General features: G+C 37.1%; 1 protein-coding gene across 2 annotated transcripts in view; it reads right to left on the minus strand.

The window, feature by feature from the left end:
• Positions 1 to 3,387: 3,387 nt before the first annotated feature.
• UBXN4 (UBX domain protein 4) overlaps positions 3,388 to 17,856 on the minus strand; it is a 30,059-nt gene continuing 15,590 nt past the window's right edge. Inside the window, exons 7-13 of one of the 2 annotated variants that reach the window (XM_059875629.1) lie at positions 15,742 to 15,796; positions 14,833 to 14,997; positions 14,005 to 14,132; positions 9,730 to 9,832; positions 7,809 to 7,940; positions 5,965 to 6,167; positions 3,388 to 4,033 (exon numbers count right to left, since the gene is read on the minus strand). In XM_059875629.1, the coding sequence (XP_059731612.1) occupies positions 3,895 to 4,033; positions 5,965 to 6,167; positions 7,809 to 7,940; positions 9,730 to 9,832; positions 14,005 to 14,132; positions 14,833 to 14,997; positions 15,742 to 15,796 (925 nt within the window). In that variant the 3' untranslated portion in view covers positions 3,388 to 3,894. The remainder of the gene's footprint in view (positions 4,034 to 5,964; positions 6,168 to 7,808; positions 7,941 to 9,729; positions 9,833 to 14,004; positions 14,133 to 14,832; positions 14,998 to 15,741; positions 15,797 to 17,856) is intronic. The other variant, NM_001035414.2, reaches the window with a different exon arrangement.

The raw sequence follows: 17,856 nt of genomic DNA on the forward strand, positions 1-17,856 counted from the left end.
GAACCTGAAAAAGATGCTCTTAATGGTGTCCTGTCTCCTACGGGTGCTTCTCCTCAGAAGACGGGTTCCATAGCAGTTATGAACATCCCCGTTCACAGCTTCATCACATTAATCCTCTGCTATTGGCTTCCGGAGGCCAGAGGACCATGTCTCAGTGTCTCCGGCAAGTACATTTTTGGAGACAGGACAGAGGGAAGCACACCCACTACATCTGTATGTTTATTCACAAAACATTCAGAGAAGTGGGTGAGTCTATCACTTCCACTCAAATGTGCTCATGAGACAATCACAGAATGGAAGACTCTAACTTATTTAACCTATATATTCTTTCTAGATATCTAGGAGATATTCTTTTTTTAAAAATAGTTTTCAATTGGTTTTAAAAGGTTGATCATGCTCAAGATGTTGCTTCTGGTAAGCGTTCCTACCTGAATTGTATCTATAGAAAATTCCTACCACAGTGTCCCACTGCTGTGGGCCCCAACCTGGCAGTCAAGATTGTGGGGCACAGGCATTTTCTTCCACCAAAAGACAGGAAAAGTTGATCAGATGGGGTGAAGATGGTTCTAAAACTGCTATAAGAGATTTTTATAAGCTGTCAATTTTATGTAAATTAATCTTCAAAAGTCAGTATACCTTTTCTGCAGGGGTAGGGCAGGAAATGGAAAAAAATAATATAAAGTTGCACATAAAACTCACTTGTAAAAAGAGCCAGGATAAATCTGGGGGGGGCGGGGTTGGAGAAAAAAATATAAAGCTAGTTACTGTTTTGAAACGGAGTGAACAGAAAGATCAACAAAGGAAGACAGAGCCTAGACACAGACCCAGCTGCATACCAGGGACAGGGTGCACGCCAGAGGTGACCTGCCAAATGGCGGGGCGGTAGAAGGGGCGATGATGGACCAGTCCTTATATAAATGGAGGTGGGCCACAGGCCAGTTCTAAGGATGTTAGTCACAGGTGCGGGAAGGGAGCCACATTCCTTACCAGGATATAAGATTTAAATGTAGAAAAATGAAACCCATGAGAATGTCAGAAACCCATGAGAGTGCTAGGACAGACAGGTGAGGTTTTTTAAATTACTTTTTGAAGTGGGAAAAGTATTTTATATTCAAGACTTACGACCTGGAGGTCATAAATAAAAACACTGATAAACAGGACCACATAGAAATTATGGCAAGAAATTACCATCAACATACTCATCAAAAGATGAACAGGGAGAAAATATTTATAGCATATGCCAGACAAACAGCTAACTTTCTTAATATACATGAAATCTGTTGTAAATCAGTAAGAGAGATAAACACAAATGAAAATTGGCAAAGAAAACACAGGCAGTTCTCAGAAAATAAAATAACCAATAACATTAAAAGATGTTCACCTTCATTCACAATCAACACGATGCATATAAAATGCACACAATTTTTCATCTATCAGGTGGATAAAGATGAAAAAGTATAATACCGTGTTGGCAAGCATCCATGTTCTCCTACCTGTCAGTAGGGCTGTAAATTCACAGAGCCTTTAGAGGAGGCAATTTGGCAGCATTTTTTATAATCCAAACTGCAAATACCCTTTGACTCAGTGACTTACAGGTGTATTTCCACAGCTAAGAAACTTCCCAAAGCTATGTTCACTGTAGTGACATTTGTAACAGAAAAACAGAAACAAGCACATAAACTGTAATAACCAATGAAAGCAGTAAGAGAATAGGTAGTTTACCAAGTAAAATGCTCTGCAGGCACTAGTAAGAATGAGGTAGCTATGTGTTAATGGGGAAAGATCTTCAAGACCGTGTATGTTAAAAGGCAAGATGCAGAGTAGTATACATATAATACGATCCCATTTATTTAAAAAATAAAGATTACATATTTGCCTATGTACACGTAAAAATTTTCTGAAGACTACAAGAGAAACTTGAGAGAGATTACTTCTGGAGACTAGAAGTCTTCTAGATTAGAAGACTAATCCACAAGACTAGATTAGTGTGTGATGCCAAGAGGAAGACATCATTTTATAGCCTTCCATACTGTTTTGAATTTACCATTATACTTTTTAAAATATGAAATTGAGGCAGGATCCTCGTACTCAAAGATTGTGAATCATTCTTTTATGTATGTTTCTCTAAGATCTGCATTTGATTTTTTTCAAGGGAAAATTGATTTTTTATTCACATATTACTGTATTTTTCAAGATGAGAGACCTTTACTTAAATGAGATGCTTGCTGGAGATGTATCTATTTCAAACTCTTTCCTTAAATTATGAAAGTAATTTCATTACAGAAAACTGAGAAGACATATAAGGATGAAAATGAACTAAAATCATAATATAAATCACTCTTACTGCTGTTGGTTTTTCTTTCTTTACATTATGCTAAATATACTATATATGATGTGTTTATAAAGTTGAGATCATACTGTACCTGCAGCTCTGTATCCTGCTTTTTCCCCTGAACACATAACAAACAGTCAATAAATATGTTAAATCAAATTGCTGAATTAGTATTGTCCCATTTTTCCTTAGCAAAAGTTAATTCTGCAGAAGGCATGTAGTTGGGTTTCTGAGGTTAAATAAATAAAACTTAACAGGTTTATACCTAAATTTTGCCTGTATTTATAATCATTCCTTAGAAAAACTTTTTAGATCAAAAAGCATGAAATTTTTACGGCTTCTACTAATGTTTTTTCAGAAAAATTATACTAGTTTTCACTCCTACCAACACCACCCCTGGTCTGTTTCCTTGCCAACACTATTACCATTGTTACTTCACAGGTGAAACAAAATTTGCTCTGAGAAAACTTCCTCCTCTCATTACAAAATAAACTCAGAGTCCTTCTACAACGTTAAGTATCTTCCAATCTAAACACAAAAGGTTAGAGAGGAACAGTCAAAATTACCCCCTTTTCCAGACATTCTTAGTGTCTTCACCGACATAAACATATCACAGTATGTAAATCAGATTAAGAATCTAAAATTCTTAATAATAACCAAATGAGCAAGAGGCAAATCTTAACTCCCTACTTCATGCCCAACAGTACAGGTTCTTTATTTCTTTGAAGAGTGACTATCATTGAGGGCGAAACTCCAGTATAAAGGTGAGAACCAGCTGTAGACCGGCAGTTGTTTTGCATCTAATGAGAACAAAGGCCACTACATTATGCAAACAAAATGATGCCTCCCTGCTTAGGAGAGACACTAACATAGCATCAGTGTGTGTCAGAAAACTTCCTCCTGCAGTGATATTTATGGTAAAGTGGTCCCTCCTTTCTTGGGAAAGCTCCAGGCAGTACAGATGGGTGGGGGGATTCAGAGACACATGACCTCCACAGAGCCCTGTGCAATACAGAGATGCTAGAATAACAAAACTTAGAGCAAAGATAAGATCATTCTGATTTTTGGAAAAGTTTTTTTTTATTCAGTGTTTAAGTAAGATTAAAAACTACAAGATTTTGCTTGCAGCTGATGAGCAAGAATTATCATCTGGCTGGCTAGTTAAAATGCTCTCAGAGTCAGATTACTCAGTGACATAACAGTTACCTTGTGTTGGCTTAGGGATTCAGAGAAAAACAGCCCTGAACAAATGTATCATCTGAGAGCATAGGGCTAAAATGGGCGTATGAAATACTGAATAAGAAAGCTGATAAAGGGAGGCTGTTACAGACTTTTTGATTTTTTTTTAGGCTTCTAGCAGTTGGTTACCATATACAAGGGCCCAGCAGCCAGTTATCTGACCTCTTGTCTGAGTTAAACAACTTGAACCCACTAAGCAGGAATAGAGAGACACTTTGTAGATGAGCTGGAACACATAAAGCAGTCCCACTTCTCCAGCAGAATTTTAGTTGAATTAAATCATAAGAGAAACAATGATTTTTGCACATATTGTACTTGTCGCACTACATCTGTTGAGTGGAATTCCCATTCCAGGTGTTGTTTTCATCTTCACCATCGTCTTGAGTCCTCAATCTATATATCTTGCCTTCCTTTTTAAAGTCTTCCCCCCGTTTCTCCAGCACTCTTTTTCTGACTGGTTCCCTGATAAAACAGAAGAGGGAGAAAAAGGAAAATGATAAAAAATGAAAACAGCAGTAACACAAAGTCTTCTCCTTTAAACTGCCATTAGTACAAAGACAACTATAGTTTAAGGAAAGTCCATGGGAGATCACTGTATCTACGAACGCTGACTTGAATTTGGTGCTTTTTAACTCCACCTGTTCTCTAAGCCAAACCAGTCAAATGCTTCCCATGTCCATGTATTTTTTGATGACTTACTAAGTTTTAGAACAGTGGGACTGTCTGCCAACTAAATTGCTCCTTTATTATTTATGCAAGTTGATATATCTACTAAAATATTTATAATTTACACGGCACCCTAGTGGTTATCACAAACTCCATTCATAGCTTAATATATGGAAATGGTCAGTTAGCAATTCTTAACTCTTTTAAAATCTTTAAGAGTGATTTATTTCTACATGGACAATTAAGAACAAACCTTCTTCATCTAAAAATGGGAAGGAAACAGGTGAAATTTAAACTAATACATTCTCCAATACTAGAGAGGGGAAAAAAAAAAGCAATAATGGAACACAAAGCTTCCCCCACTCAAACATTTGTCCCATTCTTTGCCCCAATGCAAGACCTTTTCCCTTATTTGAAGTAAGTTTTTAAGACCCATTCAGCAAGCTCTTTCAGGATGAAATGCTTCCACTCATGCTCAGTAGGAGTTCTAAAATTCAGACCTAACAAGACCTAGTTTGAATGCTGCTCTGTAAGAAGAGAAGAATTTCTCTGTGTCCTCCTCACTTGAGTAATGTACTAAGGATATAACTGGTCTTCTTGCATAACAGTTAAGAAGGACATCAAGATAAAGACTGTATCAGCCCAGCAACAATATTCACTCAAATCTTCATTTAGACAGTCAGCAGGACACAAAATCAGGGATCTCCTTAGAGCAGACAGGGCTTCCCAGGTGGTGCTAGGGCAAAGAACCCACCTGCCAATGCAAGAGACATGAGACACCTGAGTTCAATCCCTGGGTTGGGAAAATCCCCTGGAGGAGAAAATGGCAACCCACTCCAATATTCCTGCCTGGAGAACCCCATGGAGAGAGGAGCCTGGTGGGCTATGGTCCATGGGGTTGCAAAAAGTCAGACATGACTGAATTAACTTACCACTCACAACTGACAAAGGCAAGGGTTTTCTTTAATTATCAAAGATTGGTGTGAGGATTTGCTATTAATGGCCCAATAAAGTATTGAACAGCAATAGGTATATAGTGTAATAAATTATGCTATTAATTATTAGAAGGGGGTATAATCTTAAATTTTAAGAAAATACTTCCTGTTAACCTCTTTCAAAAATTTAGAATTTTAACAGAGGTGTGAGCTAAGACCATTAGTGCTGTCTACTAGTATTACCATTCTAACCATGGCCATGTGCAATAAAAGTAAGGCCTCTTGGTTAAGGAACCAGTCCAAAGTAACTCTGAAAGAGACACCATTTTCAAGTGAATATATACTTTCCTCATTTTGGTCTTCTCTAAATGACCCAGAGAAGGCAGTTAAATTATCTAGAGCACAATGATCCCTCTAAAAGTAATCATGTGCGATGACTGTAAGAAATTAATGGAATGAAGTATCTTGTCAGACAAGATATGGCTAACAAGAAAGATACTGCTATTTAGACCTGAAAAAAGTATATCTTTTATTATGGAATAAGAGAATCCAATAAATGAAATAATAAAATCAGTAGCAGTGAAGCTGCTTAGCATGGAATAAATTTTATAGAAAGAGGGCTGAGAAAACTTAGGTAAGGAGTTTCCCAGGTGATACAATAAAGCTTCAGAACATGCTGGGTTTTCCCCTTTACATAGAAAAAAGGCAAAGTATCTATAAATTTTTTTTTTCAGTTTGAATAAGGCATTGGGCATTACTAATATATTTTGCAAATGGGGAAAACACAAATACCTTTTTTCTGAGTTGCTAGACGATGCAAGGTTTGAGGTTTCCAAACTTGCTGCTCTCACCGAGGTCTGTGCAGGAGGAGGATTACTAAATAAGAAGTTGCTTATCAGTCTCCAGATGGCAAGGAATGGGTAAAGCACTGTCCCCAACAATGTCCAAAAGTCTCCACTGGAAGAATGTACCATGGATGTAGTTGGTCTTCCTGCCTAAAAACGAAGAAAGAAACCAAAATAGACTACATCAGCCCAACCACATCACACACAAGGTTCTAGATAAACTTTTTATCTGGGAAAGTCCTATGGATTTTACTTTACTGCAATAAAGTAAAATTGCCATCTTTTGCTATTTTTCAAGTGTATATAAACTTCAAGGAACTCCTGGAATTCTTTTCCTTTTAAGGAGCAATCACAACATAGAAACCAGAAAGTAGTTCTCAATGAAATGAAACAATTACTTTGAAGACAACTAAACTTTTGTAATGAAGTTAACAACTCTGATTTTAAAAGTCTATATGATTTTAAAAAAGAGAAAGGTTTCAAATATCAATGACTCCACAAAATCCTGAGTACTGGAGGACTGTTTTAGGTTTGAGGCCCTGCTTTCAGTTGGGGTAAACTATAGTCATCCACCCTTATCTCAGGGGATACTTGCCAGGACCCCCAGTGGATGCCTGAAACCATGGATCATACCAAACCCCATATATACTACTTTTTTTCCTTTACATACATACCTGTGATAAAATTTAATTTATAAATTAGGCACAACAAGGGACTATCAAAATTGCCAGCATCACCAGTATTGAGCTTTGGGGCTATTATTATATAAAATCAGAGTTACCTGAACACAAGCACTGCAGTATTTCATCAGTCTTATCGGATAGCCAAGAGGGCTGCAAGGTGACTAATGAGCAGGTAGCATATACAGTGTGGATATGCTGGACAAAGGAATGATTCATGTCCCAAATGGGACATGATTTCCTCACACTATCACAACGGTCCGAAATTTAAAACTTATGAATTATTTTTAGAATTTTCCATGTAATACTTTCAAAGTGCAGTTGCCCCTAAGTAATTGAAAGCAGGGAAAGAGAAGGGGCAGATTTGGGGGCACTGCTGCCGCTAAGTCGCTTCAGTTGTGTCCGACTCTCTGCGACCCCACAGACGGCAGCCCACCAGGCTCCCCCGTCCCTGGGATTCTCCAGGCAAGAACACTGGAGTGGGTTGCCATTTCCTTCTCCAGTGCATGAAAAGTGAAAGTGAAGTTGCTCAGTCGTGTCCAACTCTTCGCAACCCCATGGACTGCAGCCTACCAGGCTCCTCTGTCCATGGGATTTTACAGGCAAGAGTACTGGAGTGGGGTGACACTGCCTTCTCCCTTGGGGGCACAACCATACGCTAACCAAGCTATGGAAGACCCAGGCTCTCATCCCAGCTCTGGCACTTAAGGTGGCACATTTAAATTTTCTGGGCCTCTTTTTTTTTAATATCAGAGATTAAAATGTTGTTAGGATTAGTATGTTTAAAACTTAATGTGATTTTTATGTTAAAACATTTTTTTTTAATTGATAAACTGCAATCATACATAAATACAATGACACCAAGTCAGCAGATTAGACAGATGAGGGAAGAAGTTGAAAATGTATTTAGTGTGTTTAGTCTTTTACTAACGTTACAAATATAAAGCCCAGGATAATGGAACAATAAATTAATCTAATATTTTTGGATACTTTGGATTCTAATTATCCACAGTATATTTTTTCACTTTCCCTTCCTCTAATTATAAGAAAAAATCAACAGCAGAACAGACAGACCTGTAAGAATAGAAAAAATATACATGCATATACATACTGGCAACAGTACCACTGAAGCACTCGGGGCAAGTTCCAAATCCAATAACTTCTTTTTATAATCTTCTTTGGTAAATTCCCTCCTGGGAAACATTGTTGCTAATGAAAAGTTACCGTAAGTGTTGCCAACAGTCTGTAATATAAAAATAAGTTTTAAAACCTTACAGTTGAGCCTTTTTAAAAACTAAGATATTACAAACTCATACACATTCAAAATGACTGATTTAAAAGTTCACTTAAATATAAAATCAAAACATTCATAAAAACTCTGTGCTTTAAAAAACAGCTGAAGGCTATCAAATACAAATAGTATTTAAGAGCTTTCATAACAAAATGACCACAAAATATCAAGAATATGTTTTCTAATAGCAAGACTAAATAAGATGAATAAAAATGAACAATTACATATCTTAACTATGACTACAGTTTGCAATTAAGAATTTCCACTGTTGTTTGTCAAACTTATGTTAGTATCTCACAAATACCCATTTAGGTTATAGGTATTTCATATTAAAAACATGAAAAAATTCTAAAATGAAAAACTAAAATTAAAAATTCTGGAACAGATCAGAATTGCCCTGGTATTATTTATTTATTTATTTATATATATATATATATATATATATATATATATATATATGGCATGAGTTTTTGCCTCTTCCTTGACTCAAAGAGTAAATGGTCCATAATCAACCCATATTATACACATAATCCAGTCCTAGGAATTTACAGTGGGCAAGCAACACAATCACCTTCACGCTGTTAAGTCACCTATACTTGTAAAATCTTTCAAAGGGAGAACGTAACTTTTGTTTTTTGTAATATTTTACTCTAGGTCATATATATACATATACACACATATATATATACACACAGACACACACACCACCACCCCCCGCACCCCCTGACTGTTCTCACTCAACATCAGGTCACTAAATTAGATCACTGTACTGAGGTGAAGTTCTAACAGGACTGATGCAATCAGAGATCTCTCTTTACTCCTGTGATTGCCTCACTTACCTGTGGCAGAAGCAAAAGACTCAGGCCAGGGCAGGCCATTTGAGGAGGCCCCAAGCGGGGCCCCAAGGCAAAAGTGGAATGAAAAAGGCTATGTGGAGTGGATCCTACTATTAAGCTTGGTGAAAACAGTTAATAAAATAAGTTTATTGTCCAGCCAAGCTCACCAGTGGAAGAAGCTTTTTAGGTATCCTTTTCCTGGGACCTATTAAGTGACATAGCCGACTAAATGCAGAAGAGATCTAGCAGAAAAGTCTGAAACCTAATTTCAATCTTGAAGTGATACATGAAATACTGGTACAAGCCTCATTTTGAATACATAATCTATCAGAATAAAAAGTAATTGGAAAGTACTCATATCTTATTTTCTAAGATGTTTATTTCACACCCATTTTGTTCAGATTTTGAACAAGGCTAAGTTCTGGAAGTAAATTCCTGAGGAAGATACTTGTTGCCAAAAACAGATTGATTATTGATCTTTAGTTTGACCAATCAGCAGATGGTGGGAAGATTGCCAGCCCCACAGCATTCTAAGCAACTTGCAGAAAATTTGCAGAGGACCAAGAAAAACTGCATCTTTTATTGAGGACAGCTCCTTTAGACTTCTGGAAAATCACTTGCTTTTCATTCCTCCAGCTGAATGTACTGAGCAGTGAGAAAAGTTTCCAGAGTCTATTATATGGTGTCAGCAAATCCCTCTTTTCATAGAACAAGCAGATATGCTGTTCCCATATGGCACTCATACATGACGGAAGCTCCACAACATCCCAGAGGCATCTTGTGCCTCCCTCCTGGGGATAAGTCATGACTTACTCATACTCTTCCAATTCTGCCTGGAAATTTTTCCCTCTTACACTTAATAACCCATTCATCGACCTTCATTACAATTCATGACATAAATTTACCTGTGCAGCAAACTGTCTAGCTTCTTCTAGAGGAGCATCAGAAGGGAATTGATTTGTAAAGGAAGAACCATCTGGAAGACGGAACTGAATTCTCGCAACAGTGCTGTAAGAAAATGAAAATTAAAAGTCAGCATCTTTACCTCTACAAGTTCTCAAACTGTAAAACTAGGAGAAGATGGAAGTAAAACTGTGTAATGAAAACAGGAATTTATGGAGAGTGAGGGAGGGGAATTGGAGAAAGGTGGTCAAAAGGTACATACTTCCAGTTTAAGGCAAATAAGTACTGGGGATGTAATGTACAATAGGGTGACTCAGCTAACACTGCTGTGTGGTGTAGGGAAAGCTGCTGAGAGTAAATCCTAAGAGCTCTCACCACAAGGAAAGGCTTTTTCTTCTTTATATTGTATCTCCCTGTGGCCCTTGTACAACAGGGGTCTGAAATGCACGGGTCCGTGTGTAGGTGAAATTTTTTTCAATAAACTGCACTATCCATGGCTGATTCAATCCACAGATGCAGAACCACAGATATGGCGGGCCAACTGTAAAGTTATACGTGGATTTCTGACTAGACAAGGGTGGCGCAACCGTGGATGCAACCCCAACTCTTGCATCATTCAAGGGCCAAGTGTATATGAGAAGATGGATGTTAGCTGAACATGTTGTATCAATCACTTCAAAATATATGTAAATCAAACCATCATGCTGTATTCCTTAAACTTATTCAGTGATTATGTCAAATATTTCTCCAATTAGAAAAAAAACTTTTACAGTAAAATCTCATTATTTTTAGCAACAGTTATTTTGAAATATAATTCACATAAAATTCATCCTTTTAAAATATACAATTCAGTGGTTCTTAATATAGTCAGAGCTGTGCAACCATCATTGATTCCAGAATATCCTTATCCTTTAGAAAGAACGAAAGCCCATCAGCAGTTAGTCCCATTCCTCCTCTCCCTGCCCCTGGCATCCCACTCATCTGCTCTGTCCTTCTGGATTTGTCTGTTTCTGGCATTCCATATAATGGAATCGTAAGATGGGTGGCTTCTGGGTTTTGTCATACAGCATTTTGTTTTCAGGTTCATACATGTTGCACCATGTGAAAATACTTCATTCTTTTTTTTGGTGAATAATATTCCATTGTATGGGATATATATCCATTCTTCAGTTGACGGACATTTTAGTTATTAGCACATTTTGGCTATTATGAAGAATGCTGCTATGAATACTCACATACAGGTTTTTGTGTGCAGACTGTTTTCAACTCTCTCGGATGTATACTTAAGAGGAGAATTGCTTAGCATTTTGAGAAACTGCCAGGTTGTTTTTCCCAAAGTGGTTGTACCATTTTATAATCCCATTAGTAATGCAGGAAGCTTCCAAAATCTCCACATTCTTGCCAAGACTTGGAGATCACCTTAAATTGATGCATCCTAGAAAGCGTGGTTTTGATTTGATTTTCCTAGTGACTAATAATGTGGAGCATCTTTTCATGTGCTTATTGACTATTTGTATATCTTCCCTGGAAAAACATCTCTTTAAATCCTTTCTCCATATTCAAATTGGGTTGTTTGCTTTTTGTTGTTGACTTCAAGTCTTCTTTTTATATTCCAGTTACCAGTCCCTTATCAAATATATGGCTTAAATATATTAAGCCATATAATTAAATATTGGAGAAAATTAAGTATTTTCTCCAATTCTTTTTTTTTTTTAATTGCACCACGTGGCATGTGGGATCTCAGTTCCCTGCCCAGGGATCGAACCCATGACCCCTCCAATGGAAGCATGGAGTTGTAACCACTGGAGCACTAGGGAAGTCCCTCCAATTTTGTGGGTTTCTTTTCCCTTTCTTGATATCTTTTGAGGCACAAACGTTTTTAATCTCGGTGAAGTCCACCTTCTCTGTTGGTTTCTTTTGGCACTTGTGCTTTTGCTGTCTAAGAGGACTGCCTAGTCCAAGATCACAAGGAGTCCTTATTTCCTGCCCCCAACAAGAGTTTATACTTTTTAACTTTCACACTTAGGTAGATGATCCATATGGTGTGTGAGATAATGGTTCAAGTTTATTATTTTACACCTGGATATCCACTTGCCCAAGAAGCATTTGTTGAAGAGACCATTCTCTCCCCCATTGAATGGTCTTGGTATCCTTTTCAAAAATCAACTGATCATAAAGATATAGGTTTATTTCTAGAGACTCAAAGTCCTCTTATAGGCATACCTCAGAGATGTTGATTCCACATCACTACAATTAAGTTATCACAATAAAGGAAGTCACATGGAATTTTTGGTTTCCCAGTGCACATAAAAGCTATATTTATACTATACTATAGTCCAATAAGTGTACAATAGCATGTGTCTAGAAAAACCATGTACATACCTTAATAAAAATACTTTATTGCACAAAATGTGATCAACTGACAACACAGGTTTGCCACACAACTTTGGATTTGTAAAAAACTGCTATAAAGCATTAGCACAACAAACCAGGTATGCCTGTACATCAATCTGTATGTCCATTCTTATGCCAACACCACGACATCTTGGTTGATGTACCTTTGTAGTTAAGATTTAAAATCAGGAAGTCTGAGAACTTTGTTCTTTTTCCAGACTGTTCTGGGTGCCTTGCATTTCCATATAAATTTTAGAATCCGATTCCCGCAAAAATTTTGGCAAAAAAAACCCAACTGGGATTTTGATAGGGACTGTGCTGAATCTGTAAATCAGCTTGGGGGTAAATTGCCACCTTAACAATATGAAGTCTTCTGATCTATGAAAACAAAGTATCTTTCCGTGTATTTAGTTAGGTCTTCTTTAACTATTTCAATTATGTTTTCTAGTTCTCAGTGTATAAATTTTACACTTCTGTTAAATATATTCTTAGGTATTTGATTTGTTTTAGAAAATAGTTCTTAAAAAGCCATTTTTCTGGGCTTCCCTGGTGGTCTAGTGGTTAAGAATCTGCCTGCCAATGCAGGAGACATTTGAGTCCTGGTCTAGGAAGCCCCCACATGCCCTGGGGCACTTAAGCCCATGTGCTACAACTACTGAAGCCTGTGCTCTGGAGCCCCTGCTCTGCCACGAGAAGCCACTGCAATGAGAAGCCTGCTCACCACAACCAAAGAGTAGCCTCTGCTCACCACAACTAGAGAAAGGCCATGTGCAGCAATTAAGATCCATCACAGCCAAAATAAACGAATCAACAAACATTGTTAGAGTAATTTTTCTGATTACAAAAGTAATGCTTGTTAATTTTCTGATATGGAAAATACAGAAAAGTACAGAGAAGAAAATAAGTATTAATAGTAATCCTACTAGCAGTATGTACTAGAAATCTGAATTTCTGTCTTTGCAACATACTTCTGTTTGAGGAACTCCCTTATCCCTCCAATATGTCACCCATTCTGGTATGATTATCAGTAATATTTATCGTATCTCCTTCACCATAGGAGTGGGCATGTCTACTATCCCAATCAGCTAGCCCATACATGTGACAAAGTGATTGGTACTAAGATGGCCCATGTGACCCAAGCAGGACCAATCAGAATTCTCAGTGAATGAGAATTCACTTCTTTCCTCTCTAGGATCAGAAGCTCAAGATCAAGAAGGTGCCAGGAGGCCCTAGGCTCTCCTGACAATATCTGAAGAGTTTCTCTGAGAATAAAGCTAAAACAGAAACCAGGAGACTAAAAAGAGACAGAAAAAGTCTGATGATACCCTTTAGGTTCCTGGATCTAGCGATGCCTAACCAAATCTATCACGGTAACTCCCAGGTGCAGAGCCAGGGCATGCCCTCTTCTGCTTAATCCTATTTGACTTGATATTCTGACAACTGAAGAATTCCGTACACATGTCACTGTTGTTCAATCTCTAAGTCATGTCCGACTCTTTGCAACCCCATCGATTGCAGCACACCAGGCTTCCCTGTCCTTCACTGTTTCCCAGAGTTTGCTCAGACTCATGTCCACTGAGTTGGTGATTCCATCCAACCACTTTATATCCTCTGTGAGATCATCACTGTAACCATTTTGATGAACGTGCTTTCTGTCTTTTGAAAGAGATTTCGGCTTTCTTTAAAACATCATGTATTTAGTACTGTAAGTTTGTACATTCACATTCAATGACAAATACCATTGGCAGGTGCCAACTTATCAGTATATTCTTCTGGAACTATTTATTAAGCCACAGAATAAATCAGTTTTAAAGAGAAGCCCACAACTGCTTTTCTCCTTAGCCGCCACATACATCCATACACTTGAGCAAGAAATAAAGTACCTTCTTTCTTTTGTGGAAGTCTCTCTCTTGATTTCCATCTCTGCCTGTTTGGCCAGCAGGGCGGCAGCTTTAGCAGCTTCTACTTCCTCCTTTGTCTTTGCAAACCGAGCAGCTCTCTCCGCACGGTCCTTGAAAACAGTTGTTAGATATTAATTATCTTTCACTGCCAGAAAGATCTAGTTACACATTTCCAACATATGGAACACAGATATGCATGAATTCCTTAAGACCATACATGAACTTCATCACGCTGGATCTGGCATTTTTTAGTTTTATCAACTGTCAGGAACCACAGTTATTGTTAAACAAACAAGGACTTGATTTTGGTCACTATCTCTCAAGCCTGGAACAAGGTCAGTAGATAATATTTACTGAATGAATACATGAACAAACAATATTAAGAAAGGAGGTTTTCATATGTATTACAAACGCTTAATTCTAAAACCAACTGATGCAAAACCATCCTAAGCTTCATGTGCCTAAATCCTTTGAATGTCCTAAAAAAGAATGCTTAGCACTAGAGGAGACTGTGAGGGAGCAAATTCTTGGCTTCTTCCCTGGGAATCTTGAAAACTATCTTTGACTACTGATAAAATTCATAACATAACATGGAGAAAAATTACTTCAAAAGATTATCTCAGTTTTAATCTTAACTGTATTTTAATTAGACAATTTCTAGTAAAAGAAAACTGAGAATTAGTACTCTCTGAGTCACTAAAATCCACTATTTCTGTGTACCCTGTCTGGTAGCAAACCAAAACCACTGTGCCTGGGAAAACAATTTCACCAACGTTCTAGAGTCAAGCATTAAAAATAAACAACACTCACCAGAGCAATCTGCTGTTTTATACGCTCTCGAGCTGCCCTATCTTCTGCCTTTTCTCTGTTTCTTTCCTCTAACATTCTTTTTGTTAATTCTTCTTCTTGCTTTCTTTTATAATCCAACATTTCTTTTCCAGTTTTCCTCCTCTCAATTTCCTTCTTAATCTCTCTCTGAATTAAAGAAAAACTAAGTTTTATGAACCAGAAACAAAAGTTAATAATCCTCTGTGAATACCATTTTGTATACAGGGTGTAGGCTACAGCTAAAGGAACAGAACAACTTCACAAAATATAAGAGTCTAGTAGAATGTACTAATAGCGTGGGTCAGTGGTCAAATCCTATCAATTTATAAGTCTTTGCCAGTGGTTTTGTAAAGATTATCATGTGGTCAATGTAATTTGGGAAAAAAAAAAAAAAAACCAACAGAATTACAGGTTGTCCCTCCAAGGACAACAAAGTAGTCATTTATTTGGCCTGAAGATATAACCTTCATATATTAGAACCCCAAAGAGATGATGAAGTTTAGGTGCACAGTGTAATAAAAATGAATGGTGAACTAGAATACAACACCACCAGAGGAAATATTCAGCAAAATGTCTACCCATTTCTTTTTCACAAAAAGGAACTAAAACTTTGATCTGCATCAAATCAATTTTAATTCAAGTCCCTTTATTCTCAGTGTAAAAGATTCACTGCAAAGGGAGAAAAGATGGTCTAATTTATTCCTAGCCATTTCCAAATATCACAACAAAGTGTACACTGTGACTTTACGACAGAAGACTGGTAATGCCCCTTACTGTGCTGCAACGTTGAACTACAGGACCAGGGAGTCATCCCATGTGCCAAGCTAAATAAGAAATCAAACATTCCCTCATGGAAAGCAAGAGGAAAAAATACTAGGCATATCAATTTACCTGTTCTTCCTCTTTCCTTTTCTCTTCTCTTCTTTCTTCAAGTTTTTTGGTTAGTCTGTATTTTAAAAGTTTTAAAAATACATTAAGAAAGTTTAAAAAAATGCATTAACTGAGATACATTATATTGAAATAAATTACATTTAGAAGATTTCTTTAGCTAAAAACTGGGGAAATGTGGAGGCAAACAAAAAAAGCTCCTAAAGGCTAAGCAACAACTTCTCTACCTAGCCCCTGGCCCTGAAAAAAATCCACCAGAATCAGGGGGAGCCATAAGAAGCCTCCCTCCAGCTCTAAGGGCCTTACCTCCTACATACCACTAGAGTTCCCTTTCCTCACCTGATTTATCGGATACTGTGTTTTTTTTTTTTTTTGGCTACACCATGTGGCTTTTGGGGTCTTAGTTCCCCAATTAGGGATCAAACCTGAGGCCTTGGCAGAAAAAGCACAGAGTCCAATCCAGTGGCCCACCAGAGAATCAGATATTGATTTTAAAATGTCTTAAAATATATATATATATAAATCAATGACTTAAAAATGCTTTACCTCTTACATAGAAGAGGAATATAGCACAGAATTGATAAAAGCAAAAAGCTGAAGGCTAACATTTATAAAGACCAGTAACACCAAAATTGATTTTGAACTGTGAGAAATTCATCAAGTAAAAACTAATGATTCTGAAAGCAGACAGTGGTAATGGTTCCACAACCTTGTGAATATATAAAAACCCACCCAATCTGCATACATTTTGCATTTTATGGTATGTGAATTTTATCTCAGTTTTTAAAAACTAATGGCACTTTTTCTCAGAGGGGTTTGGGTTGCACAGGCACATGCATTTGTTAAAACTCAGCTGAAGAGCTCAGCCAGAAATCTAAGGGATGTTCAAAGATGATGGTTTAGAACCCCAAAGAGATGATGAGGCTTAGGTGCAGATGGTGAGAAAAATGAATGGTGCGCTAGAACGCAGCAACACCAGAGGAAAAATTCAGCAAATGTCCACAGGTTTCTTCTTCATAAAAAGGATGTCAGAAGGACTTAAGACCCAACATGAAGGGGTTCTGCTATAAATCTAGAGTATTCTGTGCACTAAAAAAAGTTACGAGAGAAATGAACTGAAACACTTTTAAGAGGGAAAAAAAAGGACCCATGAAACATCTTACTACTAAGGGAAATTATAAACTTGAATAACCACTTTGGGAAACTGTTCAGCCAGCATCTACAACCCAGAAATTCCCACTCCTGAAAACATACCCGAAAGATACATTCACCAAGACATGTAATAAAAGAATGTTCACAGCAATCCTATTCATAACCAACTCAAACTGAAAATAATTCAAACATCCATCATCAGTAGAATAGATAAATAAATCATGGTATAATCAATACACAGTCACTACAGCTATACAGTTATGAGCAACAATTTGAAGTGCTTATATGATTTAATTATGTGATCATGGCTCAAATTTTTGAAACGTCAAGCAGCTAATAGTTACTTCCCAGTGAAAACTGTTTCATTATTAAGATCTTTTCAACATTTTACCTAATTTAAATATTAGAATTCCTTTTTAAAAGCTTTTTTAAAAATTGGGTGTATGTATCTTCTAAGAGCACTTTGAAATTTTTTTTCCAGTTAAGGAATCTCAAACAACTCTAAAACCACTCTGTCCTGACCAGGCTAACTATAAAAGTAATAATGTTCAATGAAGAAAATGGGCCAAAACAAAGAAACCTCTAATTCCAGTTTCACAGATACTAGTATAAGCATTTTGTGCATGTCTTCAAATATCTTCTGGGGTTCATTACCCTATGTAACACATACACACCAGTATGTGTACATATTGTTATTTTGTAATTAAAAATGGCTTATTATATTCTACTTGCAGAACCATACAGGCAGACACTAGTAGACATCCCTTTATGTAAGAATGGAAACTATTTGGGGGAATTCTCTGGGAGTCGACTAGTTAGTACTCTTAGCTCTCACTGCCAAGGGTCTGAGTTCAATCCCTAATAGGGGAAAACTAAGATCCCACAACTCATTTGGTGTTTTTAAAAAAAAAAACAAAACAGGATGGAAACTATTAAATAACAGAAGCTCCCCTTTCCCACAGCAAT

Source organism: Bos taurus, chromosome 2, assembly GCF_002263795.3.
Source record: "Bos taurus isolate L1 Dominette 01449 registration number 42190680 breed Hereford chromosome 2, ARS-UCD2.0, whole genome shotgun sequence".
Lineage (NCBI taxonomy): Eukaryota > Metazoa > Chordata > Mammalia > Artiodactyla > Bovidae > Bos > Bos taurus.